Source organism: Portunus trituberculatus, chromosome 38, assembly GCF_017591435.1.
Source record: "Portunus trituberculatus isolate SZX2019 chromosome 38, ASM1759143v1, whole genome shotgun sequence".
NCBI lineage: Eukaryota > Metazoa > Arthropoda > Malacostraca > Decapoda > Portunidae > Portunus > Portunus trituberculatus.
This window is the reverse complement of record NC_059292.1, coordinates 4786250-4812995: the sequence shown is the minus strand read 5'-3', so window position 1 is coordinate 4812995 and position 26746 is coordinate 4786250. Positions and strand designations below refer to the sequence as shown.

Sequence of the window (26746 nt, the reverse complement as noted above, 5' to 3'; positions counted from 1 at the left end):
GAACATAAGAAATAGTAAATGAAAAAAATATAACTGTTTCAATGTACGAAGTTGGATTATCATTTTTTGGGGGGACGCTGTGCTATTGATCGAGTTGTTTCGCTGTATCTTGGCCGCACTTTAAGAGACTTCTGAAAGACTATTGACGGGATAGAGGAAGGACAGAGACCTATGAATGCATTCTTATACATTGTAACACTCTGCCTCTTCTGTCTTGTCTTTCCCACCTCCACCACCTCCTGCATTTCACACCTGTATATCCTGCACCAACAATCGTAGGTCAGCCAGTACTTTTCATTTCCTGCTGTTACTGTTATTGTTGAACTAAAGAACAGCTGCTTCTCATAGACTAGTAATGCTGTCCCAAACGTTTACTTGTATATGCTCTCTCTCTCTCTCTCTCTCTCTCTCTCTCTCTCTCTCTCTCTCTCTCTCTCTCTCTCTCTCTTTTCAGCCGGTTTCTTTATTCTTCCATCCCCTCGAAAAAAAATAACATAACAAGAGAAGACATAACTCTCATCAGTCCTCCTCTTGTTAACAGATCATCGAACTCCCTCCACAAATACTTACACAAATAGTTAGTTACAAGGAATCTTAGCATATGTCATCCAGTCCACCCACTCCTCGCCCGGGCCTCGATCCTCTCCTTGTACAAAAAGTGGGCGTGTTCTCTTAGTTTTTTCGTTTCTACCAATGCCTGCCTGCCTCTCTCTGCACACACACACACACACACACACACACACACACACACACACACACACACACACACACACACACACACACACACACACACACACACACACACACACACACACACACACACACACACACACACACACACACACACACACACACACACACACACACACACACACACACAGAGAGAGAGAGAGAGAGAGAGAGAGAGAGAGAGAGAGAACAAATAAAAAAAGGGAAGCCTCATGAATTATACGTTTGGGAATACGAGATGACTCAAAGGACAGCTGAGAACGACGAGGGAAACTAAAGAAAACAGACAAAAATATGAGGCAGAAATGTTTTTTTGCATTATATATTTCTTTTCATTGATCGCGGAGCTGAGAGAGAGAGAGAGAGAGAGAGAGAGAGAGAGAGAGAGAGAGAGAGAGAGAGAGAGAGAGACTGATGATTTAAAGAGTTGAAAGGAATTAACTCTCTCTCTCTCTCTCTCTCTCTCTCTGGGGGACGAAAGACGTCAATTAATCTTGTAGACATTCAATTAGTTTTCTTTTATGTGGAATGCATAAGCCGAAATGTACTAAATCCGGCCGCCGAGTTAGGAGTCATTACTCAGAACCATATGTTAACCGACCCACACGTTTACCCTCTTCAAGAATTAGGTAGACCTGTTGGTTATGTATGTTGAGAGAGAGAGAGAGAGAGAGAGAGAGAGAGAGAGAGAGAGAGAGAGAGAGAGAGATGTGCGGCAGCTCTTGAAGGGCCGGAGGAGGTTCGCTTCTCCCGAATGGCAATAGATGGCGTTGACGTGGTGGCCGATACTCTAGTCTATCTGTGATGCTCGTGTCGTCTGCGAGAATACAACCTTCATTCATGTAAACATTAGCTCGTCCTTAGCATGAACAGACACGCCGCAGTACTGATGATAAGTAAATGTATCCCCAGCATGGAGAGAAAGATCGTAACAGCAAATGCTTGGCTCCGAGAGTGCAGATGACAGGCTGGTCACGCACCGCTCCGTAGCCAACTAGAAATCATGATAGCCAAGGGAGAAGTGGAGAGATGAAGAGTAGGAGAGAAGTAACACTTATTATGACGCAGCTTTATGTTTTATCTAAATGAATTAAGTGAGGAAGTGTTGCGGTAATAGGGTAAATAGGCGAGGAAGTCGACAGCCAGTGTTAGTGGGAGAGGGGGAGGAGGCGTGGCTGGAGAAGGCGAGGTGGCGAGCAGCCAGCGTGGCATTGCTTGACTTGTACTGATTTTCCTTGCTCCAGAGGACACCTCAGCTTATCTACAGTGAAGGTAGCGGTGCTGTGTGATTCCCCACACCCTCTTTAACGTTTACCACCCACAAGCTTATGAGTTAGAAGATATCAAGGCCATGTGCAAAATGTAGGTATATCCCTAGAAGTGAGGCCTAACGTTAGCCTCCTCGGGCCCTGCGGCTGTGTATGGAACCCTGTCACTCCCGGTGCTCCCACCCACTCCCAGTGTTCTATGTGTGACACCCAGATAAAATGAACACCTAGACAAACGCCCCTCCCTCTGTAATGGCGTTCATGCCAAGGTGGACTTTTATTCACTGTTGGCATCTTCACCGCTTGAGTTGCCGGCATCATGAGTACATGTATTATTTTCTCAGCGGGATGTCGTCTCCGTGTGTTAACTCTCCGTGCACACGGATAGCAGGCAGGGATGATAAAGCTTGTAAAATCGCCACAAGATCGTCCCATGACGCGATAAACATGGGAGAGGGAGAACAGCCTAGAATCCACCCACCACCACCACATCCCCCTCTTCACACTGCCTCCACTTACTGGGGGAGTTAATACGTGCAAGATGGTTTATTATACTTAGACCCGCAGTGTTAAACTAGCGAGAGGAACTGAAAGATGGATATACAAGAGAAAATTACGTGGGCAGAGAGAGAGAGAGAGAGTAGATCAAGTGGAGATGTATATGGAATCGTAATATATGCTGAATGCTAATACCCATCAAGGTAACATGTAATAACCAGAATTATACAGAGACGGATAGAACAGAGTGGAGGATAAGTAAGAGATTAAAGGTGCAGAGAGAGAGAGAGAGAGAGTCGAGTGGTGTTTGATGAAGTGGCGTGTATGCGAAAAAAAAAGAAACGTGGATGACAGGTATAGAAATTCGTACATGTGGATGAATGAGTATGGCCTGTGTGTGTGTGTGTGTGTGTGTGTGTGTGTGTGTGTGTGTTGAGAGGAGGAGGTGGTGGGACGGGGGGAGCGGCACGGTAGGAGCTGTCCCTTGTGATAGAGGGCGTGAGAACAAGGAAAATGGAAGACGGGCTAGCTTAGGTGGAGCTCAAATAATGTTTGTTTATCCTTTTATTTCCACAAGATTGCATGGTTATACTCTCTCTCTCTCTCTCTCTCTCTCTCTCTCTCTCTCTCTCTCTCTCTCTCTCTCTCTCGAATCATGCCATAGTTTGCACTCTCCACACTTACTCTAGTCTAGTCTATCGTTCGATTTGAAAAACTATTTCTTTCACGTTTTTTCCTCATGTTCTTGTGTGTGTGTGTGTGTGTGTGTGTGTGTGTGTGTGTGTGTGTGTGTGTGTGTGTGCACTATACAAAATCCATAAAGCTAATCTAGCGAATAATATTGTTAGGGTTATCATTATTTGTTTACTCATTCATTTGTGTGTTTCTTAGTGACTCATGCTTGTGCTTCGTTACTTAAGGTGTGACTGCTGCACTTAAAGGAACCGCGCCGTCTATGTCTATGTCTATGTACAGTATATATAGCTCAATTGTAACGTGCTAATGCGCAAGAAACTTTATCGAACAACTGAGTCAGCATGAGAGAGAGAGAGAGAGAGAGAGAGAGAGAGAGAGAGAGAGAGAGAGAGAGAGATTGCATTAAATGACGAAAGGGAAAGACCTGACAACAGACTAAATACACGGAACAATATTTAGTCACTGTAGCAATTATGGAAAACTTATGACACACCAGCAAAGGCAACTAAACTATTCCTGACACTAAGAAAGGTGAATACATAAACAAAAACCAGAGAAAAATTGAATAACACTTAATTCAGTAACCAAATTTAAAAATCCTACTGTTCTGTCCTTTACAATTCGATTAGATTATGTCATTCTCGCAACAACAAGGCAAAAAACTCTACATTATGTATCACAGCTTCATCTGACAACCAAAGCGAATTCCTGGCGCTCCATTCACCCTTCGTTTCCTTCTATGCATGATCACTTCGTTCTCGTAGATAAGAAGGGTGGCAAAGGGGAACGTTCTTATTAAAGTCTGTTAACGGATACGTATTGCAACTAAAAGAAATGTTGATAGTCTTTTTTTTTCTCTTTTGCCAGTATCACGTGGTACTATTAGCTTTCCTTCTCCACAGCACTGTCCCTGACTTGGCTAACTCTGTTGTTCTTTAAGGGAACTGGTAATCAAGTGGGTCTCTTTTTTTTCTTTTCTTACCTTTTGTTACCCTTGGCTGGCTTCCCTTCTTGCATTAAAAAAAAAAACTTGGTCGTTCTCATAAGTAGAAAGAGTGACCAAAGGGAACGTTCTTCCTACAGCCAGTCAATTACTGTTCTAGCTTGCAGGATAAAAAGAATCCACTAGTTCTTTTTTCCGTATTTCGAGGCACAGTAACTGTTAGCTTCCCTTTTCCATAGTAATGTCCACCGCTTTGTCGTTCCCGTAGGTAAAATGGTTAACCAGAAGGAACGTGTGCTTTGTATAGCTAGCCGATTCATATCCTTGGAAGTAAAACACAAAAAAATATGTTCAATCATCTTTTTTTCTGCATTCTGTGGAGCAGCTTCCTTTCTCTCTATCGCTTTCTCGTTTTCGCTGAAAGGGTGACCGAGGGATGCGCTCTCTCTACAGCTGGCAAAGGGGCACACAATACTGGGACACATTTTTACCTTGGTATTTATTTCCGATAAGACTATTTTATTAACATTAGGAAAGGTTTATAGAAGATTAATGACCAGAGTCTGTGCTATTTTAATTCCCACATAAGTTTTTTAAGTTGTATGAAATTGCCAAATAGTAAACAGAATGAATATGGAAACGCGTCATGGTACTGAAGGGCTTAAATGTTGAAAGCTGTTTGATCGTTTTTATTTGGTCGCGTGGCGCAATGACTCTACGTGAGGTATTTCAGTAACCTAGAAAAAAAAAAAAAGAGAATGCCAATATAAGAGAAGAATTTGTTTTCTGACACACACAAGGAAATATAGGGAGAAAATACCATGATGTGCCATTACTAAAGACGAAAGGGGTACGCGGTAGTCTTTCATAATCTGGTATATGCAATGTTTTCCTTCTTCCTCCATCCACACGTGGCCATGGCTAATGTACACTGCTCTCACTGTAACGCCACTTCACGTACAGTACCTCTGCTTGCCACGTGCACTCCGATAGACGCCGGCTTTCACTACCTCTTAAACAATAATGCCTTGGAAAATCTATGTAGCCCTTTTTTTTAACGGTGTTATCTTGTAAATGCCTTCAGAAGTCTATGTAGCCTTTTTTTAACGTTATTCAAACCTTTAACAAGTCTCTCCTCCATTAAAAACACAAACTATAAATGAAAAAAGGTATGCTATTGTTATGATGATGGTATATGTGTACTCAGTAGGATGTTTTTTCAAGTTTTGTGTCCTGTTTCTATATAAAGATATCAATTTGTTTTATATCTTTTCACAAAAACTGAGGACATCACCTGTCTATCCAACCATCTTCATCTCCAGTACATTTAAGCTGTCAGTGTTAATGCAGCTTATTTTTAGTGTTTAAACATCCGTGTGTGTGTGTGTGTGTGTGTGTGTGTGTTATTTATTCCCTATGAAAATCTCTCTCTCTCTCTCTCTCTCTCTCTCTCTCTCTCTCTCTCTCTCTCTCTCTCATGCAGTACAATTTGATTTTGTCCTTTATTCCTTTTGGTTTCTTTTTTTTCCATGTCTGTCATTTGTAGCTCATTCACTCTCTCCTCATCCTCATACAATAGAACTAATAACGAATTTGGGTGTCTTGATTAGTGTACAGTGTTTTCTTTTCAACCTTCCTTACATTTCTTTCTTTTCTTTTTTTTTTTTTTTTTCAGTGCAGACAGCAAGACACTAAAACAGTCACCCATGCACGCGTCGATCATGTAACAGTTCCCATCTTCTCACCGTCACTTCCCTTCAATATTTCATCCATATGTCACGTCACTCTCTCTCTCTCTCTCTCTCTCTCTCTCTCTCTCTCTCTCTCTCTCTCTCTCTCAGTATGTATTTCCAGTGTTTATGTTTCACGTGTACTGTTCTGCTGTCTGACACTATTCCTTGTTCTCCCTTTCTGTGCTGTAGATATTTCTTTCTAGGCGAAGGACGAGTTGTTCCTCTTGCTTTAAGTTATTTGATCTCTTTGGACACTTTTCTAAGACAGAAGAGATTACGTACACTCAATGTCTACTTGTCTAGAAATCTGAAGGTGAATCAGTTTCTCTCTCTCTCTCTCTCTCTCTCTCTCTCTCTCTCTCTCTCTCTCTCTCTCTCTCTCTCTCAGAAGCCAAGTTCTGTGGGATAGAAACAGCTAGTACTCTTAGGAAGTAGTACTCTCTCTCTCTCTCCTTCCCATCCCCCCACCCGTTCTCTCTCCTTCCCTCTGCCTCTCTCTCTCTCTCTCCCCTCCACCACCGCGCCACAGCCACAGGAAAAGAACACACAATCACAAACATAGATGGGGGGGAAGCGAGGGGGTTGCACCGCTGGGGTGTGGCCAAGGCGTTTCTCATCTTCATGTCTTCTCAATGGAGTGGCTGGAGGCCCCCGTCTTCAGCAAAAACGGACATTGCACGTAAATCTCTCGTGATGTCCCTTCTCGCACCGACAGTGTGTCAGAGAGGCTGCCCTTAGAGCCTCGCTGGCGACTCCCTCCCTCACCCCTCTCCCTCTGTCCTCTCACCAGGGAAGGGCATGTAATTCTCCTGTGTCTGTGGATGTCTTCATCTTCATGCCTCATTTCTTGAAGGTGTATGAGGTCTCTTAGCACCGTGGCAGCTCCTTCTTGACTTCTGTGAATACAGCGAGCATTTTAAGAAAGTCATAGCATTGAAAGCATAGCATGAGAACAGGAGTGAACGATGCCGAGGGGTGAATTTTATTTAGAGCGAATCAGTATGTTTCCCTCCTTGTCTTGTATATATTTTACACTATATACGTCATAAATACACTCCATGTCGCCAATAATAAGAATGGAAAGACTCTCCCTCAGTTTTAGGAGGGTGTGGAGGGTTTGGTAGGAGAGTCAGGTGGTTGGCGGCAGCTGCTGGCGACCCACGTGGTGACGTCATGTCACGTGGTACAAATGGAGAACATGCAGGCGGAGCTCACGGGCTTGTAGAGAGAGTGGAAGGATATCGAGTCACACGTGTGTGATTAATCATTCCTGCTGTCTCGGGGCCCTACATGAGTGGCCAAGGTAAGTCATTACAATCTGCAGTTTTGATTTACAGGGTGAAATAAGCTGTGCCCCGCTGGCAAGTGTGAGTATCGACAGAAGAGGAGCCGGGGAGTCGGTGTGGCAGTGTTTGTGTGTCTGTGTGTGTGTGTCGTTGTTGGTGCGCCGCACGTTGCTCCACGATTCTTGTCCCCCTCTTATCTACCCTGTGTATTTGGAGTGTTACGTGAGGACTCTCTTTTACTTTGTGTATGTACTTTAATTCTTTGGTGTCTAGGTGTGCTAATTCCTCAGTAGTAAGCAGTTATCAGCCAAGATATTGACTGTGTGGTACAGGCAGCACACACCACCACAGCTCCAGAGACAGGTTACTCGCTATGGACAGCCAGTTGACGCTCGCCTAAGTGAGTGGACGGACGTTACTTGTATCCCCGTTCCTTCTCCCGTTTCCGCTACTTCATCCCACGCCACAACCTTCTCTTCCTTCCTGGGCCGCTGTTCATGCACGTTCGCGTCCACACCCTGATACTTCTGCAAGATTAGGTCGTGCAAGCACCAACTGGGTTTGTTATGGAGTCTGTTACTTAGCGTGCCTCACTCAAGGATGTGGGGGTAACCACAGCAAAATGGCCGACAGTTGTAATACTTGTAACAACCCAGGTTACAAAGTAGTGTGCAATGTTAAGCCGTCACTTGCTCTTTCGCGCTTGCGCAATGCTCTTGGATTACTTCGGGACTGAGAGTGAGGCTTGAGTAAAGAGCAGGTGTGTGTGTGTGTGTGTGTGTGTGTGTGTGTGTGTGTTCTTTGCGTTTGAGGTGTGGTTTTACAGACGCATTAGTAGTTAGAGGGAGGAGGGTTTATTACAATTAGTTTTACTGGATGGGTATTGGAGTTAGCGGTTGGATATTGAGTGTTAACCATCGTGCGTCTGCGTGTCATAAACCGCCAACACTCTTATTCTTGTGGCCACGCAGGAGGTTCTAGACTAGAGGCCTGACAAAAAGTATTAACTATGTATTAACGGTGTCCCCCCTTGAGAGATGAGGCCAGACTAGGTCGCTTGCTGTCTGGGACGAACACGCGTGGCACCAGGTACTGAACAGGTCCAAGAATTATTGCGGCCACTTTCTCGTAAGCTTCCATGTGATACCATGAGCCTTAAAAGATTAGTAGACGCATTATTATCGATCATTTCAGACTGTATGCAATCTTTGCCTCTTGTGATTGTCACACCAGAAAACTTTGTTGAAGATATTGAAGTGATAGAATATGTTTGCGTCTAGTTGTCATACGTGACTGTAACCCATCCAGCAGGGAACCCTCGAGCTTGTTGAGGTTGCTGTTGCTCGATCAACAGTGTTACTTTGACATGTGGGGATATGTTCACTCATTTTTAGGAAGTGCGACAACTAGGCCATAGTCGCTAATTACTTGCCAAAACACGTCTAACCGTTCATTTTGAGTTAGCTTGCAAAGTCCAGGTGTTGTCGTGAATGTTGGAGGGTGTTTCTTGTTCTATTGCTAAGGGCGTGAAGTGTGGTTGGCGGTGCCACTTTCTGTGACAGCTTGCCTGTTACTAAAGGGCCTGGTGCTCGTCGGCTACGTGGCACAAGGGCTCTCCGGCGCCTTATGACCGCGATGTTGCGCTACTTTTTTCTGCTCAGTCAATCAGTCAGTCGTAGTCTATGACCAGATAAGTTGGAGCATGTTAAGAATATCCTGCCTAGTGACGACTTTTAATTCCATAAGGTTAAACTCTGGGAAACTGATGAAAATGTTAAAAGTTATCCAACACGAGCAGTTAGGAATGGAAGCCATGGGGCAACGTTTCGCCAAGACTTTGATGTGTTACTAGTTAATTAAGTCCTAATGATCATAATGACTGAATGGGTCACACGTTGAGGAATCTGCCAACTTCTTCCATTGTGTTTAGTGTTTTCCCACAATGGTTACTGCTCAGATCTCTTTGGTGGGAGACACTAAGCACCATACAAGTGTGTATCAATTCACTTGATTATTGATCTTGATTACACTTTAGTGATTAAGTCATTACAAGTGGAGTGGGATTATGATTAGGTTCAATGCAGTAAATCAAAATCAGTGTAGGATTTTTGCATAGTACAATTATACTGGATTGCCTTTTGAGCATCATGGAAGCACTGAAGAATTGATTAGGTGTTAGAAGTGGGCCACAGGAAGGAAGTCACTGCCAGGGATTGAACCATGGGCAGGACATTTAGGGTGAATGTGAATCTGACATATTACAATTAGAGCAGAAGTGACTATCAGTATCTGAGTGGCTTATTTATTGACTTTCACTGATTCCTGAAAACACTGAAATAGAGGTCAAATTTTGGTACTACTCATCCACATATCTGTCCAAGGTTTCTCTTGGGAGCATCACTTATGGAGTGTGCTTTTGGCAGCCAAACCTCTGTCTTTCCCTATCCAAAAACACTTTCTTCTTTACTTGAGGTGCTGTACCTTCATTATTACCCTCACGTCCCCCTACTTGACTCTGTCCTGTCCTCCTCCAAGTTTCTCTCTTCTAATAGATCCTCCAATTTTACTTGCACTTTTTTTTGTACAGTCTTCACTCTGTCTGTTTCTGGTCAGCCATGCCATCACAGCCTCAGCCTCCTCCCTCTAACCTTGTCCATCACTCCACACACACACACACACACACACACACACACACACACACACACACACACACACACACACACACACACACACACACACACACACACACACACACACACGATGGTGAAGAATAGTAAGCCTGACTGCAGTGACGTGTAGTGCTCATGTAAATCAGGCTTTCAAAACAGAGTGGTACAAGTGCTTCGTATCGCCCACCATGGAATGTTTAGTTCTTTCCTCCCGTGTGAGTTTTAGAAAGAAGCGGCAGAACTCCGTCAAATTGAATGTGTCAAGCTGATGTTGGTCAGTGGTCTGTACTTAGGTTTTATTTGCTGCTTTCTTTATGTACTCTCTCTCTCTCTCTCTCTCTCTCTCTCTCTCTCTCTCTCTCTCTCTCTCTCTCTCTCTCTCTCTCTCTCTCTCTCTGTATATGCAACCTGTCATGTTATTTAATTTTATTTTTGGGTTTTCTTAGTAGGTTATATTTTTTGTGTTTTTTACCACTTTTGAATGCACATTTATAGAATGCTTTTGATTTGAATGTTTGAAATGCATAAAGAATTTTTTGTTTTCCAGAATTCTGTATGCTTCAGTGTTTTCAATTGTACCAGTTCTTTTCCATGTAGCATGCAAGTTGAACCAGTGACACAAGTTTTGAGCATCAAAGAAGCTCAGTTGAATTCTTATTTCATTACAGTTCACTCGAGTTTTGTATGCCATTTATGATGACAATATTTAGAAGGTTCTCTCTTTCTCTCTCTCCTGTTTGTAGTTATTGTCTAAGACTTCATTATTAGCGGTATTTTAAGCACAAGGGAATACAAACAGGAACAGACGTCCAGATCCCTGCTAGGTTGCTTTAGTTCACTACTCTTTACTGATCACCAGCATTAGTGAAGGGACAGTAGTGAAGGGCTCCTCACCACCACATGTGAATGGGCAGAGCAATGTTGAGGAAAGTTAAGAAATCTCTATCTTAGAAATCCATAAACGTGGCCCATATTCCGAAATGCTTTGCTCTGTTTTGTCATTCCTCAAATTAATAAAGACATCAAAGTAGTGACATGTACTTACATGTGTGCCTCGTCCTCACATTGCAACAGGCTGGCACCTTCTCCTTCAGAGCCGGTGACACACACTGCTCCAAACAGACTGAAAGAGAGAGAGAGAAAGAAAGGAAAAATTTAGCAGACTTAATTATTGCATACTACATTGATATTGATATATCCAAACATGGTTCACTGGTGTTTTGTTGTCATAATTGTCTTTAGACCTTGCCAGATTCTAGCTTCTTTAATTTGTAGTGAAATATTATGTTTATCTTATTATTGTTATTATTATCGTTATTATAATTATTATTTTGTTTTATGTGTTCATTATGTTTACTGGCACTCCCAGCACTTCTCAACTGATTTCTGTTCTGTAGTCACTATAGTCAATCCATTCATGTTTCAGATTTTGGATGCATTCATCTAGAAGATTTATACCATGGAGATTAATGAGCCTGAAGACATTAAGTTGTGTAATACCAGCGTAGATGATGCTCTCGACAAACTGGGATTAGTTGAGCCCCACAGCAGCTCTGAGTATGAAATCCTCACTGCCCCGCCAGAGGACTTGTTTGACAACTTCCTGGGCGGTGCGGGGAAGGATGGCTGTCCACTTACCAGTGATAAAGAGGGCCCCAGTGATGCTGTTGGTGGTGGTGGCAGCACCTCAAAGGAAAAGGCAAAGGATTCTGCTAAAGCAGAAAAGAAAAAATCCTTCTTTCATTTGAGTGATAACATGAAGAAGGACTTGTCATTGCTTACCTATCCTTCCAAATCTCAGCCACGAAAGAAGGGTATTATGTCCAGCAGAACCATTCCAGCTTCCAGGATCACAATTGCAGAAGCTTTGAAGAAAGCAAATGATGCAAGCAAGGGCATCATTATCCCACATGCCACCCTAGATGAGATGAATATCAAAGAACTGCATATTTCTGATTTGCAAAGTAAATCTGATACTGTTGTGGGCAAGAGCAATAAAGCATCTCAAAATGCCATGGGGCCGCCGGCAGACAGTAACACTCCTGAGGTGCCGAGAATTAGAGTGAAGAAATTTGACTTGCCTGTTGAGAAGGTAGCAGAGAGCAGTGGTGCTGGTGCAGCTGCCAAAGAGTCTGCCTCAAGCAGCGAAGGTAGGAGGGGGTGTGGTGGTGCTGGCTCTGCAACATGCTCACCAAACTCTTAGCCCTGGGAACACGTTAGCTGGAATCACCATGGTTTATTAAGGGGCAGGGAATACTTTGGAGCATGAAGTCCATATTTGTTGGCATGCCACCCCATGTGTGTGGGAGAAGGCTGCTTCTGTTGAAAGAATGTCCAAAGGAAGGTACTACTTACACACACAGTGATCACTTTTATACATCCTGTCACCAGTACATAGAGTATCATGACATACACACAGAAGTTTTCTTTGGTATTAATGGTGATGTGTGTACTACAATTCACAACTATAAAACAGAAGAACAATGATAGTTTATTTGGTTTTAAATCTTCAATAGTTAAAGTTTTCTTTTGTTGCTGAATGAGCATGTTACAACCCACCATGTTATTGTTGCTACAATTATTATTATCATCATGGTTTTGTTGTTATTGTTAGTGTCCTTTTTTTCTATTTATTTTTGTCAGGTAGTATTATTATTGTAGTTTTTTGTGGTTTTAGTTTGAATTTTGTGCCTCATTATTTCTTTAATTTTTCCTTCATAATTCTTAAAAGCATTTTTTTATTATTTATCAGGTCCAGCATTTATAGAATCACTTTTAATTTCTTTTTTTCATCATCTACACAGTTAATCAAGTATAATTTAACTTTGATTATGTATGACTTAGAAGTTTTTCTTTCCTCTCATCTTGAATGGTGATCACTGCATTAAAGCTTTGCAAAACCCTGTAGGTCAAACAGTGTTACTGGCAGGCAAGGCAAAGTCCGGCTCGTCAAAGTCCGGCTCCACTCGGATACAATTGACAAGGAGAATGTGGGAACTGCTAAAGTTTACCTTCATTCACGAACATTTTCCCTCGTCTGTCCACATGGCACGGCTCGCTAAAATGATGGGGATACCTTGGGTGAGTCAAGCTGTCTTTTTATTTATCATTATTTCTTCTAACCTTCATAATCACAATAGTAGAAATTCATCTTTATTTTGCAGCTAAAGCTAAACGTCACAGGATGGTTATTTTCCTGTTAATTGCACAGTTTTCTTGGAGTATATCAATATTGACTCGGGAAATCCTCAAGTGACAAAAAGCTGCATGTAACACCTATTCTGAAGTGTGGTTGTTATTGCTTTGGTTTCTGTTTATATGGGTATTTTAAAGCTACAGCATGTATGTGTCCATTTGTTTGTTGTGGCTTGTTAATTCACTCCATGTACTTTAGCTAGTCTTAAGCATGTGCACTTTTACTTTTTTTTTTTTTTTTTTTTTTTTTTTTTTTAAGATAAAAAGTGATAGAATAGAGCAGTGAATTATAACAAGCACTAGACATCTGCAGATAACTAAGGCTGTTTATTTCCTTCCCTAAAAGTAGAAAGATAATAGAATAGAGCAGTGAATTATAGGTAGCACTACACATCTGTAGATAATCAAGGCTGTTTATTTCCTTTTCTTAAGATAAAAAAAAAAGTGATAGAATAGAGCAATGAATTATAGGAATCACTACACACCTCCAGATAACCAAGGCTGTTTCCCTTCCCTAAAAGTAGAAAGATAATAGAATAGGGCAGTGAATTATAACAAGTACTTCATATCTGCAAATAACCAAGGATCTGCCAACACAGTGATGAAAGTGACAAGTCTCCGAGAAAAGGACATGTGGTGTAACTCGTACTTATAGTTTCCTTTTTTTTTTTTTTTTTTTTATATATATTATATTATATATATATATATATATATATATATATACTGAAGAGGGGAAAACTGGCCAGTGGGTATCAGGAAATGATATTGAAAAAAAGGACCACATAGTTCCCAGTCCCCTTGCAGATCCAAAAGAGTTATTCAAAAGAAAGGAATTAATGTCTTGAAACCTCCCTCTTAAATGAAGTCATGTCATAGGAAGTTGGCAATACAGAAGCAGGCAGTAACAAGAAAGGATGCACACTTCCCTACATCTCTTCAAATCTCTACGTGGTTACTTTTAATGAAATACATGTCATGCTTTCTATATTTGTTTTTTTTTTTTTTTTTTTTTTTTTTTGGGGGGTCATCCTACTGAGTTAATAGTTTTGGAGATCTATACAGTTTGTACTTAAGTCAGTGGTTCATGGGGTCAACACTGTATGGATAAGACCAAAATTAACACCCTTCAGAATATTTGAAAACTAGAATATCAAAATGCCTCAGGAAGTAAATTGGCTTTTCCGTCAATATTCCTCATTTCCTTTTGGGTAACAGCATCATCATTAACAAGTGTTAGGTGTTACATCAAAAAACCTTCTCTTTATTAACTCCTCCTCTTTGCCTTTCATGCCTTCCTTCATTATATCTACAAACCTATTCTTTATTTACTCTTCGTTTCCTTATACTTGTTGGGTCCATCTGTAGCATCTTACTGTCCATGTATTCCTCATTTCTTCCCTTCATGTGGCCAAATGAGGCACAGACAGGAGTGACATTCAGAGATCTGTGTAGCATCCAGACAATGGAGTGGAGTTGGAATGTGAGGAATGGCTGTGATGAAAAGAATGAAAGCAATGAAGGGATGCAGGAGGTTTTATGTGTCTGGTAAAGGTAAGGGATGAATTGTTGAGGGTTTGGACAGTGTGTAGAGGAAGAAACAATGTACAACTATAAATGGTGCTCTTGTATTCCACTCGGTAAATAAAGATGTTAGATGAAATGTATGTGTGAAGTTAGTGATTAATTTATTCATTGATTTGATTATTAACCCCTTCAATATTAGGACACATTTTTACTTTGAGATTTGTGTGCAATTAGACCATTTTATTGACATTAGGAAGGGTCTATGGAGGTTAAGATTAATGGCCACATTCTTTACATAAGTTTCTGAAGCTGTATAAAATCACCAAATAGTAAGCAAAATGAATATGGTGACGGGTTGTGGTACTCAAGGGGTTAATTTGCTGTTTTCTCTATCTTCTCAAACAGTCACAAGTTCGCAATTGGTTCACTGATCGGCGGGTGGACAATAAGAAAGCTGGCATTTATCCCCGGGACAGGCCCCTCACTGACTGTCATTACTGCAATATTTTCCTCAAGACTGAAGCAGAGCGGAAGACTCACCTCTTTGCCTCGTCACATGTCAAAAAAATTCTTGGACCGGAATACTGTGGTGGTGGTGGTGGTGGTGGTGGCAGCGGTGGAGGAGGAGGAGGAGGAGGTGGTAGTGGTGGTAAGTTGGATCTTGCTCTGTGGATACTTAACATCTACACACATTAAGTAACTCTCGGTAAAGTAATTCGTCAGCCATCACCAGAAATGCTGCCTTTCCATGTTCTGCTTCATTTCAGCATGTTAATATACATTTGTAGGTTCATTGATTGCAATGGTGTGTGTGTGTGTGTGTGTGTGTGTTTCACTGTTTGATCTGCAGTCTCTGACGAGACAGCCAGACATTACCCTACGGAACGAGCTCAGAGCTCATTATTTCTGATCTTCAGATAGGCCTGAGACCAGGCACACACCACACACCGGGACAACAAGGTCACAACTCCTTGATTTACATCCCGTACCTACTCACTGCTAGGTGAACAGGGGCTACACGTGAAAGGAGACACACCCAAATATATGTGTGTGTGTGTGTGTGCGGCGCGGGCGCACACCTATATGTACTTCCTGCTTTTTAGTGACATGTTAGCAAAATTTCTACATTATTAACCCGTACAGCGTCAGAGACGTACAAGACATGTCGGTTACTCTGAGCGAACCGGGCGTCAGAGACGTATGAGATACGTCGGCGAGCTTTCTCGTGTTTTCGGAGGTATTGCCTCCTCAAAACCTACCATTATACTGCCATCATGCACTGTAGACATTGCTCATGCTGCCTCCTCGTCCCTGCTAGCATGAATGCTTCCTGTATTTATTTATTACAATTCTAAACTTTAGCAGTTTCTGCTGCCTTCAGCTAGGTGTAGTGGGAAACTGACGCCTCAACTCCCCTAATATGAACAAAGCGTAACTTCCATTACTTACTCTTACCATTTCAGTTGTTTTTGATAACTGTTATATTGTGGTAGTGAAAACTTTGTATGACATAAATAAGAATTTTCCAATCACTTTGTTATAAGGAAAAACAAGTACATATTACTGGGAAAATATTTGCACCGTGAAAGGCAACACTCCCTCGCGATATCTCGTGTCCATTTTTATCCACAAGCACTCCCAAACAGCAAAACATGACATGTTGTTTTTCTTTCAACTCAGGAACGATATTATGCATGTGTCCAACTCGGGGATCGACTGGTGAGAAACGAGGAAGCGAATAAACTAGTCACATAAGGCTTTGCTAAGTCACTAACCTTAGTGCAAAATATCTCGCACCAATTAATACCACTTCCAGTCAGTTCTGGGAGGAATGACTGTCATTTTCATTTGTTTCACATCATTTAAGACTGATTTAGAAAAAAAAAAATCCATGATGTGGCCAGCATTGGCAAAATCACAAAGTCTCAGATGTGCTGACGCTGTACGGGTTAACTGGAGAAATTGATGAGAACCCAGGTAAACATCTTTATGGCCTTGGAAACAGTCATGGTGAGAAAGCTGAGTGTTGATGAATACAGGCCTGTGTTTATGTACGAACACTGTCTCATTTTATTCCTCGTCATGGACATCAGCTTGGTATATAAATATGTTAGTGCCCCTGATGAACAACAGAACAACCTCACCATCAGAGACAAAGTACTCATTCCACCATGGCTGAGGTGGTGACACGCCTAACTATAGTGTGGTGACTTGCCTGCACAACACTCCTTAGCAAATTGTGTAACACAGTATTCTTGATTAATACTCATTGTATCTTCAAAATTCCACATAGATCCTTACAAAGTGAAGGGAACACATTTGTGGTAATGTACTGTCAGATACTCGAAGTCTGCTTCTCTGTCATCTTTTCATGATTAGGGTACCTCTTGGTAATTTTTTTGTATTACACTCAGCTTTTCTTGCATCTCACTAGTATTTATGCATTAGACATTGTTGTAGACTAACAAAGAGCTCTTCATTTTCAGGAGTACCTTCAGAATCCATCAAGTGGAAGAAGCTTCCCAAAACAGTAAATGCTGTCAGCAGTGTCTCTGGCGCCAGGATCCTTGCTGTCGGCTTCAGTGCCGAGGAAGGCGAGAAGGAACAGGAAAAGAAGAAAATGGAGACAGAAGTGGGAAAACCTGGAAAACCTACCAACTCCAAGGAACTGAAGAAGCTGTGGACGGACGCCATGTTGCTCTCTGAGAAAGAACAACCAGCTGCCGACTGGGACAGTGCTGCGAGAGTCGGTGGAGAGAAAAGCTTGCACAGTCGCTCTGAGCCGTGTGTTCAAGGCAAAAGGGACACTACTTACACTTTGAGGATGGCAGATCTAAAAGAAAAACTTGCAGTGCGTAAGCAACGTGAAAACATGTGTGACAAGAAAGTGTCAAGTGGTAGGGACTTCCCCGTTCCTTTTGAAGTAGGTGTTCCCAGTAATATAAGTGACAATGTTCCTGTGACAGTGAATAGTGCCACAACAACGGCCAGCGCGGCAGTGAGTTCACACGATCCTGGTGTCACAAACACAGGTGTTGTTTCCTCGCCATTGTCTGGAAACTTGCACCTCAAGAAGCATCCTCAAACTGAAGACATGTCTGCTTTGCTGGAGTCAGAAATGCCAAGGAAAGTTAGTGCCAGTGGAAAGAAGCACAACGCTGGTGAGAAGGAGAGACCCATCACGCTGTCTGCAGAGGTTCTTTGCAAAGCTTATAAAGGAAATCTTCACAAATTGAAAACTAAGAGCAAGTCTACAAGTTCAAAAAGTGGATTCCTAAAACTATCAAATATTAGCAGAGAAACCACATCTTCTAAATCTTCTATGATTAGTATACAGGACATGGAAATGAAACAGGAGCATGTACCTGATGACTCAGTGAACAATACTACTGTGTACAAAAGTGATGTCAGTGATGGGCAAAGTAAGCGTGAAGCGTCTTTAGTAAATGCAAGTAAACAGTCATCACTTGTCAATCAGAATGTGTCTGGCTCACCGAAAAACTTGCAAAAAACTAGTGCGGTAACTCATGACATATCACAAATAAGATCAAGGAGTGGCTTAGCAGTCAATAAGATATCTAGAATCATTGATAAGAGAAAAGATAAAGTTCGAACTCAACCACTTGGCTCGGTGTTAAAAGCAAGCAAGGCGACATCAGCATACGAGGGAAACATCATTGTTGGCTACCAGTGTCCTAACTGCAACAAAGTGTACCAAACCGAGTGGCTGATGATAAAGCACAGTGTCACCCACTTCAAGTATCATTGTGATATATGTTACAAAACTTATCCTACTGAAAACATGATGAAGATTCATTTACTTGATCATCTTACTGGGGCATATGAAGATGAAAAATATTACTGTCAATTCTCTTGCAAGATCTGTCACAGTCTAAAATGTGGCTGTTATGAGCCAACATACTGTAAGCCACAAGATTTACCAAGGTTATTTTTAAGGCCACAGAAGGCAAGGAGATCCAAGAGAGGCTTCGTCACCAAGCTGAACTCTGGCCCCAATGATCACTTGAAGATTAGTTTGTCAAGTTATAAAAAACTTTTGTTATCTGAAAGTCTAGGAAATGTTACCAAAGAAAAAATAGAAAAAGCGTCTCCTCCCAGAACAATGTTTATCCAGGATACCAAGAAACCTGTTGAAAATGATCAGAAGCCACCTCCATCAAGTGTTGCAGATTCCCCAAAGAAAGTCATTGTCTTCCGGGAAGTGCATAAACCTAACACCCCAACAGAAACACCAAAGGTTTTGACATTGGAAACAGAGAGCAAGGAATGCATCAGTGTTAAAGTGGAAACTACTCCTGCATTTCTTACAAAAGACAGACACCCCATGGACAGTGTTGCCAGTGTATCCGGTGAACAGGTTAAGGTAAAACCAGTTATCACCACTGTAGAGAAAGACATAATCCTAGCAAGGGAGAAACAACAGAACTGGAATAGAATGAAAAGAAAATTGGCCTTGAGTTATGAAAGAGAAGTGACTCCTTCTCCTCAGCCTCCGTGTCCTAGCAAGTCTGAGGAGACGGAGGAGGCACCAGGCAGCACAGGTAGCACTAAGAGGGGTGGAGGCAGAAGACGAACAACCAAGCATGCCAATAATTTTGCCTACAATGATACAGACTTTTATTATATGTGTGAAATCTGTGATGCCAGCTTCACATGCAAGGCTGAATTGAGCGAGCACATGTTCCTCCACCGCCTTAAGTCCCGCAGCCGAGGGGAGAAGAGAGGCATTGCTTGGGCACCAGAGGAAAAGGTGCCTAAAAAGGTCAAAGTCAGTGAAGTGCAAGTTCAAACCAGCAAGCCGCCGCCAACTGCCACTGAAAGTCATACCTGTAAATTGTGCCACATTACTTTTGCAAAAATGGCAGATTATTATGCACACAAGATTATGGCTCACAACAAAACACCACAACAACAAGCTCAGACGCTGGAAGTCTTCCGGTGCAACTACTGTGATAAGATTTACCGTAGAAGAAGAGAACTGAAGAGGCATTTGAAACGTGATTGTACAAATTTCCCGTCTTCTCTCAAAGGAGAACTCTTGCGTGCTGCTTCCAATAATGTTATAGAAGAAGCACATTACACTACCATGAATATAGACCTTGATGAGAAGTTAGACACAACCCCAAAGTTTGTCAGCAGAGGTGCTTCCAGAGGTCCTATCATTTGTAAATATTGCCTGGCAGTAACTAAAAGAGAAGCAGAGATGAAACGTCACATTTGGAAGTTTTGTCTCAAGGTTCCTGCTGATGTTGTCAAAAAATTTATGGATGGTGCATCATTAGAAGAACTTGGGTTTAAGTACATAAGAGAAGAAGCAGCACCCACGCAAGATTCACCCACAGATAGCCCCCAAAGTAGCCACACAGACATTTCCAGGCCACAAAGTGCTGTAGAGGAATCGTTGGATGAAATACATAGTGTTCAGCATTCAGAGTCCAGCACAGCATCAAGTCCAAACAAACAGAATTCATCAGAAACAAAGTCTTTTGTAATGGTAGAACCTTCTGAAACAATTCCAACTGAACATTCCTCACAATTGCCCCCTCATCAAACAACATCACATGTACAAGAGAGTACATCTCCAGAACCAAACATTGTGGAAGACAAAACATTAACAGTTCACAGTGTGCTTGAAGAATCACAATCTGAAAAAGTCATAGAAATGGAGACCACTGATGATCAGCCACAGCCAGTATCCTCTGAGAAGCAAAGTTTGAGCACAGTTCCTGCCCAAGAATCAGTGGAAAATAAACCTGAAGAACAGACTCCAGTTGAATCCTCACCACAAAGAAGTCAACCTCATGCAAAACAGAGTCTCATCAAACCCCAGCCCAAAGAAACAAAGGCAGCGTCCTCGGGTGGAGGTGGCAGTGCAGACGAGGTGGCACAGACAGCGGCCTCCACCAGCCCTCTAGCTAGTCCTGTTATGCAGTTTCCTCGCGTTGTTCCAGTGATGACTACATCACAGAAATCAAAAAGACCTTTAGTGTGTGGCTACTGTGGTATATGGTATTTTAGAGAAATGGCCATTTTAAAACACATGAAGGAGCGATGCATCAAAATACCAGAGTTTGAGAAGAACTTTTTGATACACAATAGTAGCCTTTGCAATGTAGCTCAGAAAGTAGGAGGAGCTAACCTTGCCACAGACAACGGTGCTGTGTACAAGATGGTCAAGATGCCCGAACACATGCAGAACACGCCTGTTCTTGTGCCAAAAGACGTCACCAATGAAGACATTAAGGAACTGAATAAAAACATTAAAGCTTATAGTGAAAGTACACCCACCGAAGCCAAACCCTCGGTGAATGAACGAGTGGAGGTTGTTCCTGTACTTGGCATGCCTGCAGGGAATCAGACTCGCAGCACACCAAGCAAGAGAGGTTCCAGGTGCCGCAGGTGTCACGAACACTTCAGCTCACAGGAGGCTGTCTTGGCACACAGCAGTGTCCACCATGGACCAAAGAAAGGTTATTACAAGTGCAAACTTTGTCATGCGAGATTGCTCAAATATAAGCAGCTAAGAGAGCATGTCTGGGAACACACTAATGAAAACCCCTATCGGTGTCACCTGTGTCAAGTGAGGTACAGATCCAGTGATTCACTCATTGACCACCTACTGACAAAGCACCAGTTCACCTCCATCAACGACAAGAACCTGTACAAGTGGCTGCCGGGCCGCCATGGCAAGTACAGGGACATCAAAACCAAGGTCACTGACTGTGAAGAGAAACTTGATGACATGGATACTAATTTGGACAGTGTTGCAGAAGTCATGTTCATCACAGATAAAGACATTTGTTCAGAGGGCTTTGAGAGCAAAGACACTAAAGATGGTAGTGAAAAACCAAAGCAGTCAGAGGGAGACAATAAGAACCTCCTGGCAAATTCCACTAGTGATAAAAATTCGCATGAAAACAGTTGTTTATCAAATGAATCAAAAACACCACCAGAAAGTTCAAGCAGCAGCTCAAATCATACGTTTGTGAATAATGCAATCAGTGAAAATATTACTGCAGACAAAACAGACGCTTTGAAAGAGGGAAAGAGAAATGCAAAGGAAAGTTCAAGGATTTCTTGTGACAATTCTAGTGTAAAACAACCAAGAGTGCAGGGAGAGAGTAAAGATGAAGAGCAGACATTGCCAGCGGAATCTCTCACAGTTAGCAAAAGTAAGAATGGTGGTGAACAGAAGAGAGACTCAGTCAGTAAAGGAACAGACACTGATCAGGATGCAGAGTTTGGAACCATTGACAGCTACCATGGAGAAGGACTCTTGCCACTTGTGGATAATCTTGACAGTGTAGTGGAAACTATTCAATTGACAGACAAACATTTATCATGATTCATAAAATTAAATATCAATTGTGAGTGAAAGAAAGTCTTGTAATGAAGGATATATTTTTATTATTGATGGATATTTCTTTCCCCAGTGCCCATTTTACTTCCACCATGGAACAGAAGCTGTGTCAATTTTGTTGCCATCAAAAGTGTGCCATTCTGTAATGTCACAAGTTATCTGAACACATCAGGGATGCATCAACCTCTTGTTTGTGATACATATTAAGTTACATAATAATGATAACTTTTCTATGTGATGTAATAGAAATAAGTACAAATAAATATTATCAGGAATGCATTCACTTAAGTGTTCCAATTACTTTAATTACTGCAGACTACAAACTCCATCCGTTTTAACATCATGTATGTACTCACTCTATTCACAGTTTTACACTTTCATTACTTATTACAAACTTTAACTATTATATACATTTGACAGTTTTGTACATCTAGAATGACAAACCCTTACAACTGAAGGTAAAACTGAAAATCGCACTATACAGATAAATGCATAATGTGTCATTGCATCAGTTTGCCTCAGCTGCAGGTTGCTCTGAGTTGCCTTGAGACTTTGGCTTCACCTGAAAGACAAAAGAACACTGAGCTAAATAAATATGAATCACCCTGAACACATTAAAGTCAAGGGAGAGAGAGATGCCAGTTGTTTTCTGCACTCACTCATCAAACATTCATTCACAGTAAATGTCTTTAACCAAGATAATAAAAAAAATCTCAGTGACGGTGAATCTATTTAGTACAAAGCCTCTAAATGTGACCTCAGCCATGTCAGTCACAGAAATCTGTGCTAACTACTTATGACTACAACATGAATATAAATACTCCCATTTCTATAAGATGAAAAATATGACCAATTCATTTATTTGATAATATTAGCAATGATCCATGTCACAACACTAGACAACACTGCTTAGTATTAGTAGCATTGTTGAGGTGATGCAGTGACTGGCCACAGCCACACATCACAGGTCAGGGGAGGCTGGTGACAAGTCACTTCATCTGGTCACTGGTCACCATCTGTTATGAAAACTTCCTCTCCAGCACCTGCCACACCCTTATTTGCTTCACATTAATAAGAACTTATTCACAATGAAAAATGTATATTTATTAGAAGACAACACCAGAAGAGGACCTTTCATTGAAGGTGAGGGTGTTCCCAAGCCATGCTAGCCACAGCACTGGCAGACTGGCAGGGCAGCAGAAACCAGAGTCCCTGAATGAGCCACTCACCTCATTGCTCAGAGCAAAATATCTACTATAGCTCAAAAGTAGGTCATTGCAAATAATGTTTCATTATGCTGATATCTATTCCATTATATCTATCTATGAGCCAGGATAGGAATCTCATGTGGTGACCTAGACAAGGCATCACATTGTCACAAGAGCCCCATCTGAGACTGGCAGGAGCTAAGAATACTGCCACAACTCATTCCTTAGCAGAAGAGGTGATCTAAAGGGACAACAAGGGGCCAGGAATCCCTTCTCTATACTACAGTGTCCTACAAACATGAGGAAAAACACAATTACACATTTCTCCCAAACACCACTCATTTCAGCAGAGCTACATCCAACTTTCAAATCAAAGGCTCACACACTTCCACACCAAAACCACCTTCCAGTCACACCATAATCTCAAAGCACATAAAGCTCAAAAAGAAGATATGTTCCTTTTCACATGGACGACAGAGAGATGGCAAAAAAGGAAGTGAAACACGTGCTACATGAGACCTGAATAGGAAGAGGCAAAACTCTGGATATACAGGAAGAAGAGGAACTCATGTTGTCTCTACCTGACTGGAAAATGTTACCAGACAAACTGAGGTACCTTAGACTTTTAAGACCAGAACAAGGAATCCAATGAATGAGATGCACTTACTGATACATCTGCTTTATCATCAACACTGTCTGGATAGATGGGAAGAAATGAAGCTCTTCTGCTGTACCTACCCAAATGGAAAATGTTACTAGACACAGTGAGGTACATGAGACTTAGGAACAGAACAGGGGGGGATGCAATCAGATGCACTTACTAATATCTTATCTGCTTTGACAAGGAAAGGCTCATTAAATTCATGTTGACAGTTGGAGTATCCCATTCCCATACCAGCTCCCATTCCAAAAATCAAAGGCCAAGGTCGTCCTGTGGAGAAAAAGATTATTCAATGCTTACGCTAAAGCTAATTCCTGTTTCTCTTGTTTACACTGAAGTTCATCAATGTTTTTTTCCTGCTTAAAGTTAGATTCATGTTCCTTCTGCTCATAGTGGTTACATCCCCATTCCTCCCCAACATGAATCAATGAGTACAATATAAACAACTCAGTAAGATCATGTAACAAATGAAGGAAGAATCCTGCACATGATACAGTATTATTTACTGTATGATAAGGATAATGGAGAAGGAAAAGGCTATCTGGCTTACGGGTTTCACCAAGAATCATATACAAATTATGGACCCACATTGTACTTGTAAGACACCTCTCTGTCCCGTAACTGTCTAGTCTTAGAACAGATAAAAGAAATGACAGTTCTTGTAACACTCTTGAAGCATCACTTACAGTTCAATTAAGGATGTTGTATCCATGCAATCACATGGCTGGTAATGAGGAAGTGACAATTAACTCTAACTTACTTTTAAATACTATAGCTGAGAAGACAACTCCCAGAGTGAGACCTCCTCCTGGAGAAAAAAAGAAAAGGTACACTTCAGTATTATTTACTGTTACCTATATTTGGTAATGGTAAACACTAAGCTAGGCAATGCAGAGTTAATACTGTATATACACTTTGTACTCTGCTTCTCAGTAACAACAGAAGATGGTTATGATTCTTGCCGCTCATGGAAGAGCTCAGCTCTTCGATGGATAAAGTTGTTGGGATCACGCTGGTGCGTCCAGGGATTGGAGACTCCTCAGAGAGTGTTGCCGGCCATTTATCAAGCTGGCCAGCATTTGAAGGTATTAGTTGAGACTCCTGGGAGGTTCCTGATATCCTGAGTGACTCCATTGATAGCGGAGCACCAGTATTGGAGAAGCAACTGTGCACAGTAGTTGTTTCCTATTGAACTTGATCTAAGTAAGTGTTTCCCTGCTGCCTTCACCCTACCATGCAATTACTGAAAAGGCCAGTAAGCAGTGGTGCAGCTAGCATTCCTGCTGCCTGGGGTGGCCAACATCCTTCAAGTTTGCTGCCCTACCCAGAAGTAATACAATATTACAAAGCACATTAACCCCTCAAAGTTTAATATATATATATATATATATATATATATATATATATATATATATATATATATATATATATATATATATATACCAAATTAGCTCTTTTTTTATTGGCTAAAGATGCATCTAGGCCTGTGTGTATCAAGAATATGGAGCTCGGCCTAATCATCAATAGTACACCAGCACAAGCCTAACAATGTAAAACTGACAACTGTGACAACCAGAAGTGTCGCCCAAAAAAAGAGTTGCCCAGGACGGAGCGCCCCCTCCATCCCCTGTCAGCTACACCACTGTCAGCGTATGAAGTTAGGCAGTTTCCTATTAAACCTTTCCTAATAACACTGTATCATTGAGTTATTTCCTGCTGAACCAAACCAAATCAAATACTTCCCTGCCATACATATCTTCCCACAACAAAATACAACACATGTAACAGTGAAGAATGTTTGTCAAGTATAAAACGACAACTTCCGAACTCTGCAGCAATGGCCTCCACAAAATTAAGATTAGGTTAGGTCATCTGCCTCACTGAATATGTGCCTCCCTACCACACCGTCCACTCTATCACACACTTCCTGATAGAGTAACCTTACTTATGGACAAGTCAGGACAGCATATGGGAAACAGTATAGGGAGAAGATATGCCCCGTTTACTGAATCTATTTAAAGCATTTTCCCAACAGCAGTATTTTTGGTTTACATTATTGAGGTTTCCCAGATTTTGCCTCCTCTCTCCCCACCCCACCCTGGAACCCCGCCTTCTCACTACCAAGGACTCAAGCTTGTCTGTCCATGGGCCGGGGCGGGGCGGGCTGGAACGAGACGGGGCGGGGTGGCAAAAGAATACATAAGAAGCCGCTATTTATCAAACTTACCAGCTAGAAACTACGATAAAACCATCAAATACAACTACCTTTCCTAACGAGAGAAGTTGTGTGTGAAACCTTCCAGAACTCTTACATTGGACTTGAGTAAGATTAGGTTAGCATTTCACAAGCCAGTCTTACCCCTTGCTGCCCATTATTAACTGTTATCACTCGCTTTCCTCCCCCGACTCTCGTCCCTTCAATGACGTGACACAGTATCATTAATCCAATGTATTCCTAAACTCGCCGGAGAACTGCAGGTGTCATGGATATAAAAAGACACCTCATATTTCTCCTCATCAGTGCTTGCTACATATTTCAAAAGGGTGACCTTGTAGTTAAAGTATCAATAAGTGTCCTCACCAATTTTGATGAGCGTATCTGCCACACATCGGTCCCATTTCTGGCCTAAAAGATCTTCACTTCGGCTGGAGGTCGCCATGGCCAGGGAGGAGCAAGACACGGGAGAATTCTCGGCCACAATATACTAAACTTATTAATACAACTTATTACACATTTTTAGGACTAGGAAAGAGTTCAATTAATTTATCTTTTGTTTAATTATACCACAAACCGGCAAAATGAATGCATAAAGATTAGGTTGTGATGTAGGAGTAGATGTAGAAATATGTGGTGACTGACTTTTTAGAACTAGGAAATACTTCAATGATTTCATCTATTTTTAATTACAACACAAACCAACAAAAATAGTGCATTAAGATTAGATAGTGATGTAG

General features: G+C 41.7%; 2 protein-coding genes across 8 annotated transcripts; one reads left to right on the top strand and one right to left on the bottom strand.

The window, feature by feature from the left end:
* The first annotated feature begins 1910 nt into the window (after positions 1-1910).
* On the top strand, positions 1911-22197 carry LOC123514672. 6 transcript variants are annotated; one of them, XM_045272709.1, is made up of 5 exons: positions 1911-2001; positions 11249-11972; positions 12731-12903; positions 14947-15190; positions 17028-22197. In XM_045272709.1, exons 2-5 carry the CDS (start codon positions 11282-11284, stop codon positions 21905-21907), a joined length of 5988 nt encoding a protein of 1995 aa, XP_045128644.1. In that variant the 5' UTR covers positions 1911-2001; positions 11249-11281; the 3' UTR covers positions 21908-22197. The 6 variants fall into 6 exon arrangements, with proteins under 6 accessions (XP_045128644.1, XP_045128641.1, XP_045128642.1 ...); XM_045272706.1 differs by lacking the exon at positions 1911-2001 and adding an exon at positions 7040-7170; XM_045272707.1 differs by lacking the exon at positions 1911-2001 and adding an exon at positions 7078-7553.
* LOC123514675 (MICOS complex subunit Mic10-like) lies at positions 21953-26520 on the bottom strand. 2 transcript variants are annotated; one of them, XM_045272714.1, is made up of 4 exons: positions 26373-26520; positions 24552-24599; positions 23952-24061; positions 21953-22502 (listed from the first exon to the last, which is right to left on the bottom strand). In XM_045272714.1, the coding sequence occupies exons 1-4, from the start codon at positions 26449-26451 to the stop codon at positions 22431-22433; spliced, it is 309 nt and encodes a 102-aa protein (XP_045128649.1). In that variant the 5' UTR covers positions 26452-26520; the 3' UTR covers positions 21953-22430. The 2 variants fall into 2 exon arrangements, with proteins under 2 accessions (XP_045128649.1, XP_045128651.1); XM_045272716.1 differs by having other exon boundaries at positions 21953-22484; positions 26373-26515.
* Between the last annotated feature and the right edge of the window lie 226 nt (positions 26521-26746).

What these genes read in the sequence shown, in the direction of transcription:
- LOC123514672 (XM_045272709.1), top strand. Translation starts at nt 11,282, where the DNA reads ATGGAGATTAATGAGCCTGAAGACATTAAGTTGTGTAATACCAGCGTA. An exon ending in AAATGATGGGGATACCTTGG is followed by an intron (nt 12,904 to 14,946) that starts GTGAGTCAAGCT and finishes CTTCTCAAACAG; the next exon opens with TCACAAGTTCGCAATTGGTT. An exon ending in AGGAGGAGGTGGTAGTGGTG is followed by an intron (nt 15,191 to 17,027) that starts GTAAGTTGGATC and finishes CTTCATTTTCAG; the next exon opens with GAGTACCTTCAGAATCCATC.
- LOC123514675 (XM_045272714.1), bottom strand. Translation starts at nt 26,451, where the DNA reads ATGGCGACCTCCAGCCGAAGTGAAGATCTTTTAGGCCAGAAATGGGAC. An exon ending in CTCAGCTATAGTATTTAAAA is followed by an intron (nt 24,062 to 24,551) that starts GTAAGTTAGAGT and finishes TTTTCTCCACAG; the next exon opens with GACGACCTTGGCCTTTGATT. An exon ending in TCAAAGCAGATAAGATATTA is followed by an intron (nt 22,503 to 23,951) that starts GTAAGTGCATCT and finishes TATTTAGCTCAG; the next exon opens with TGTTCTTTTGTCTTTCAGGT.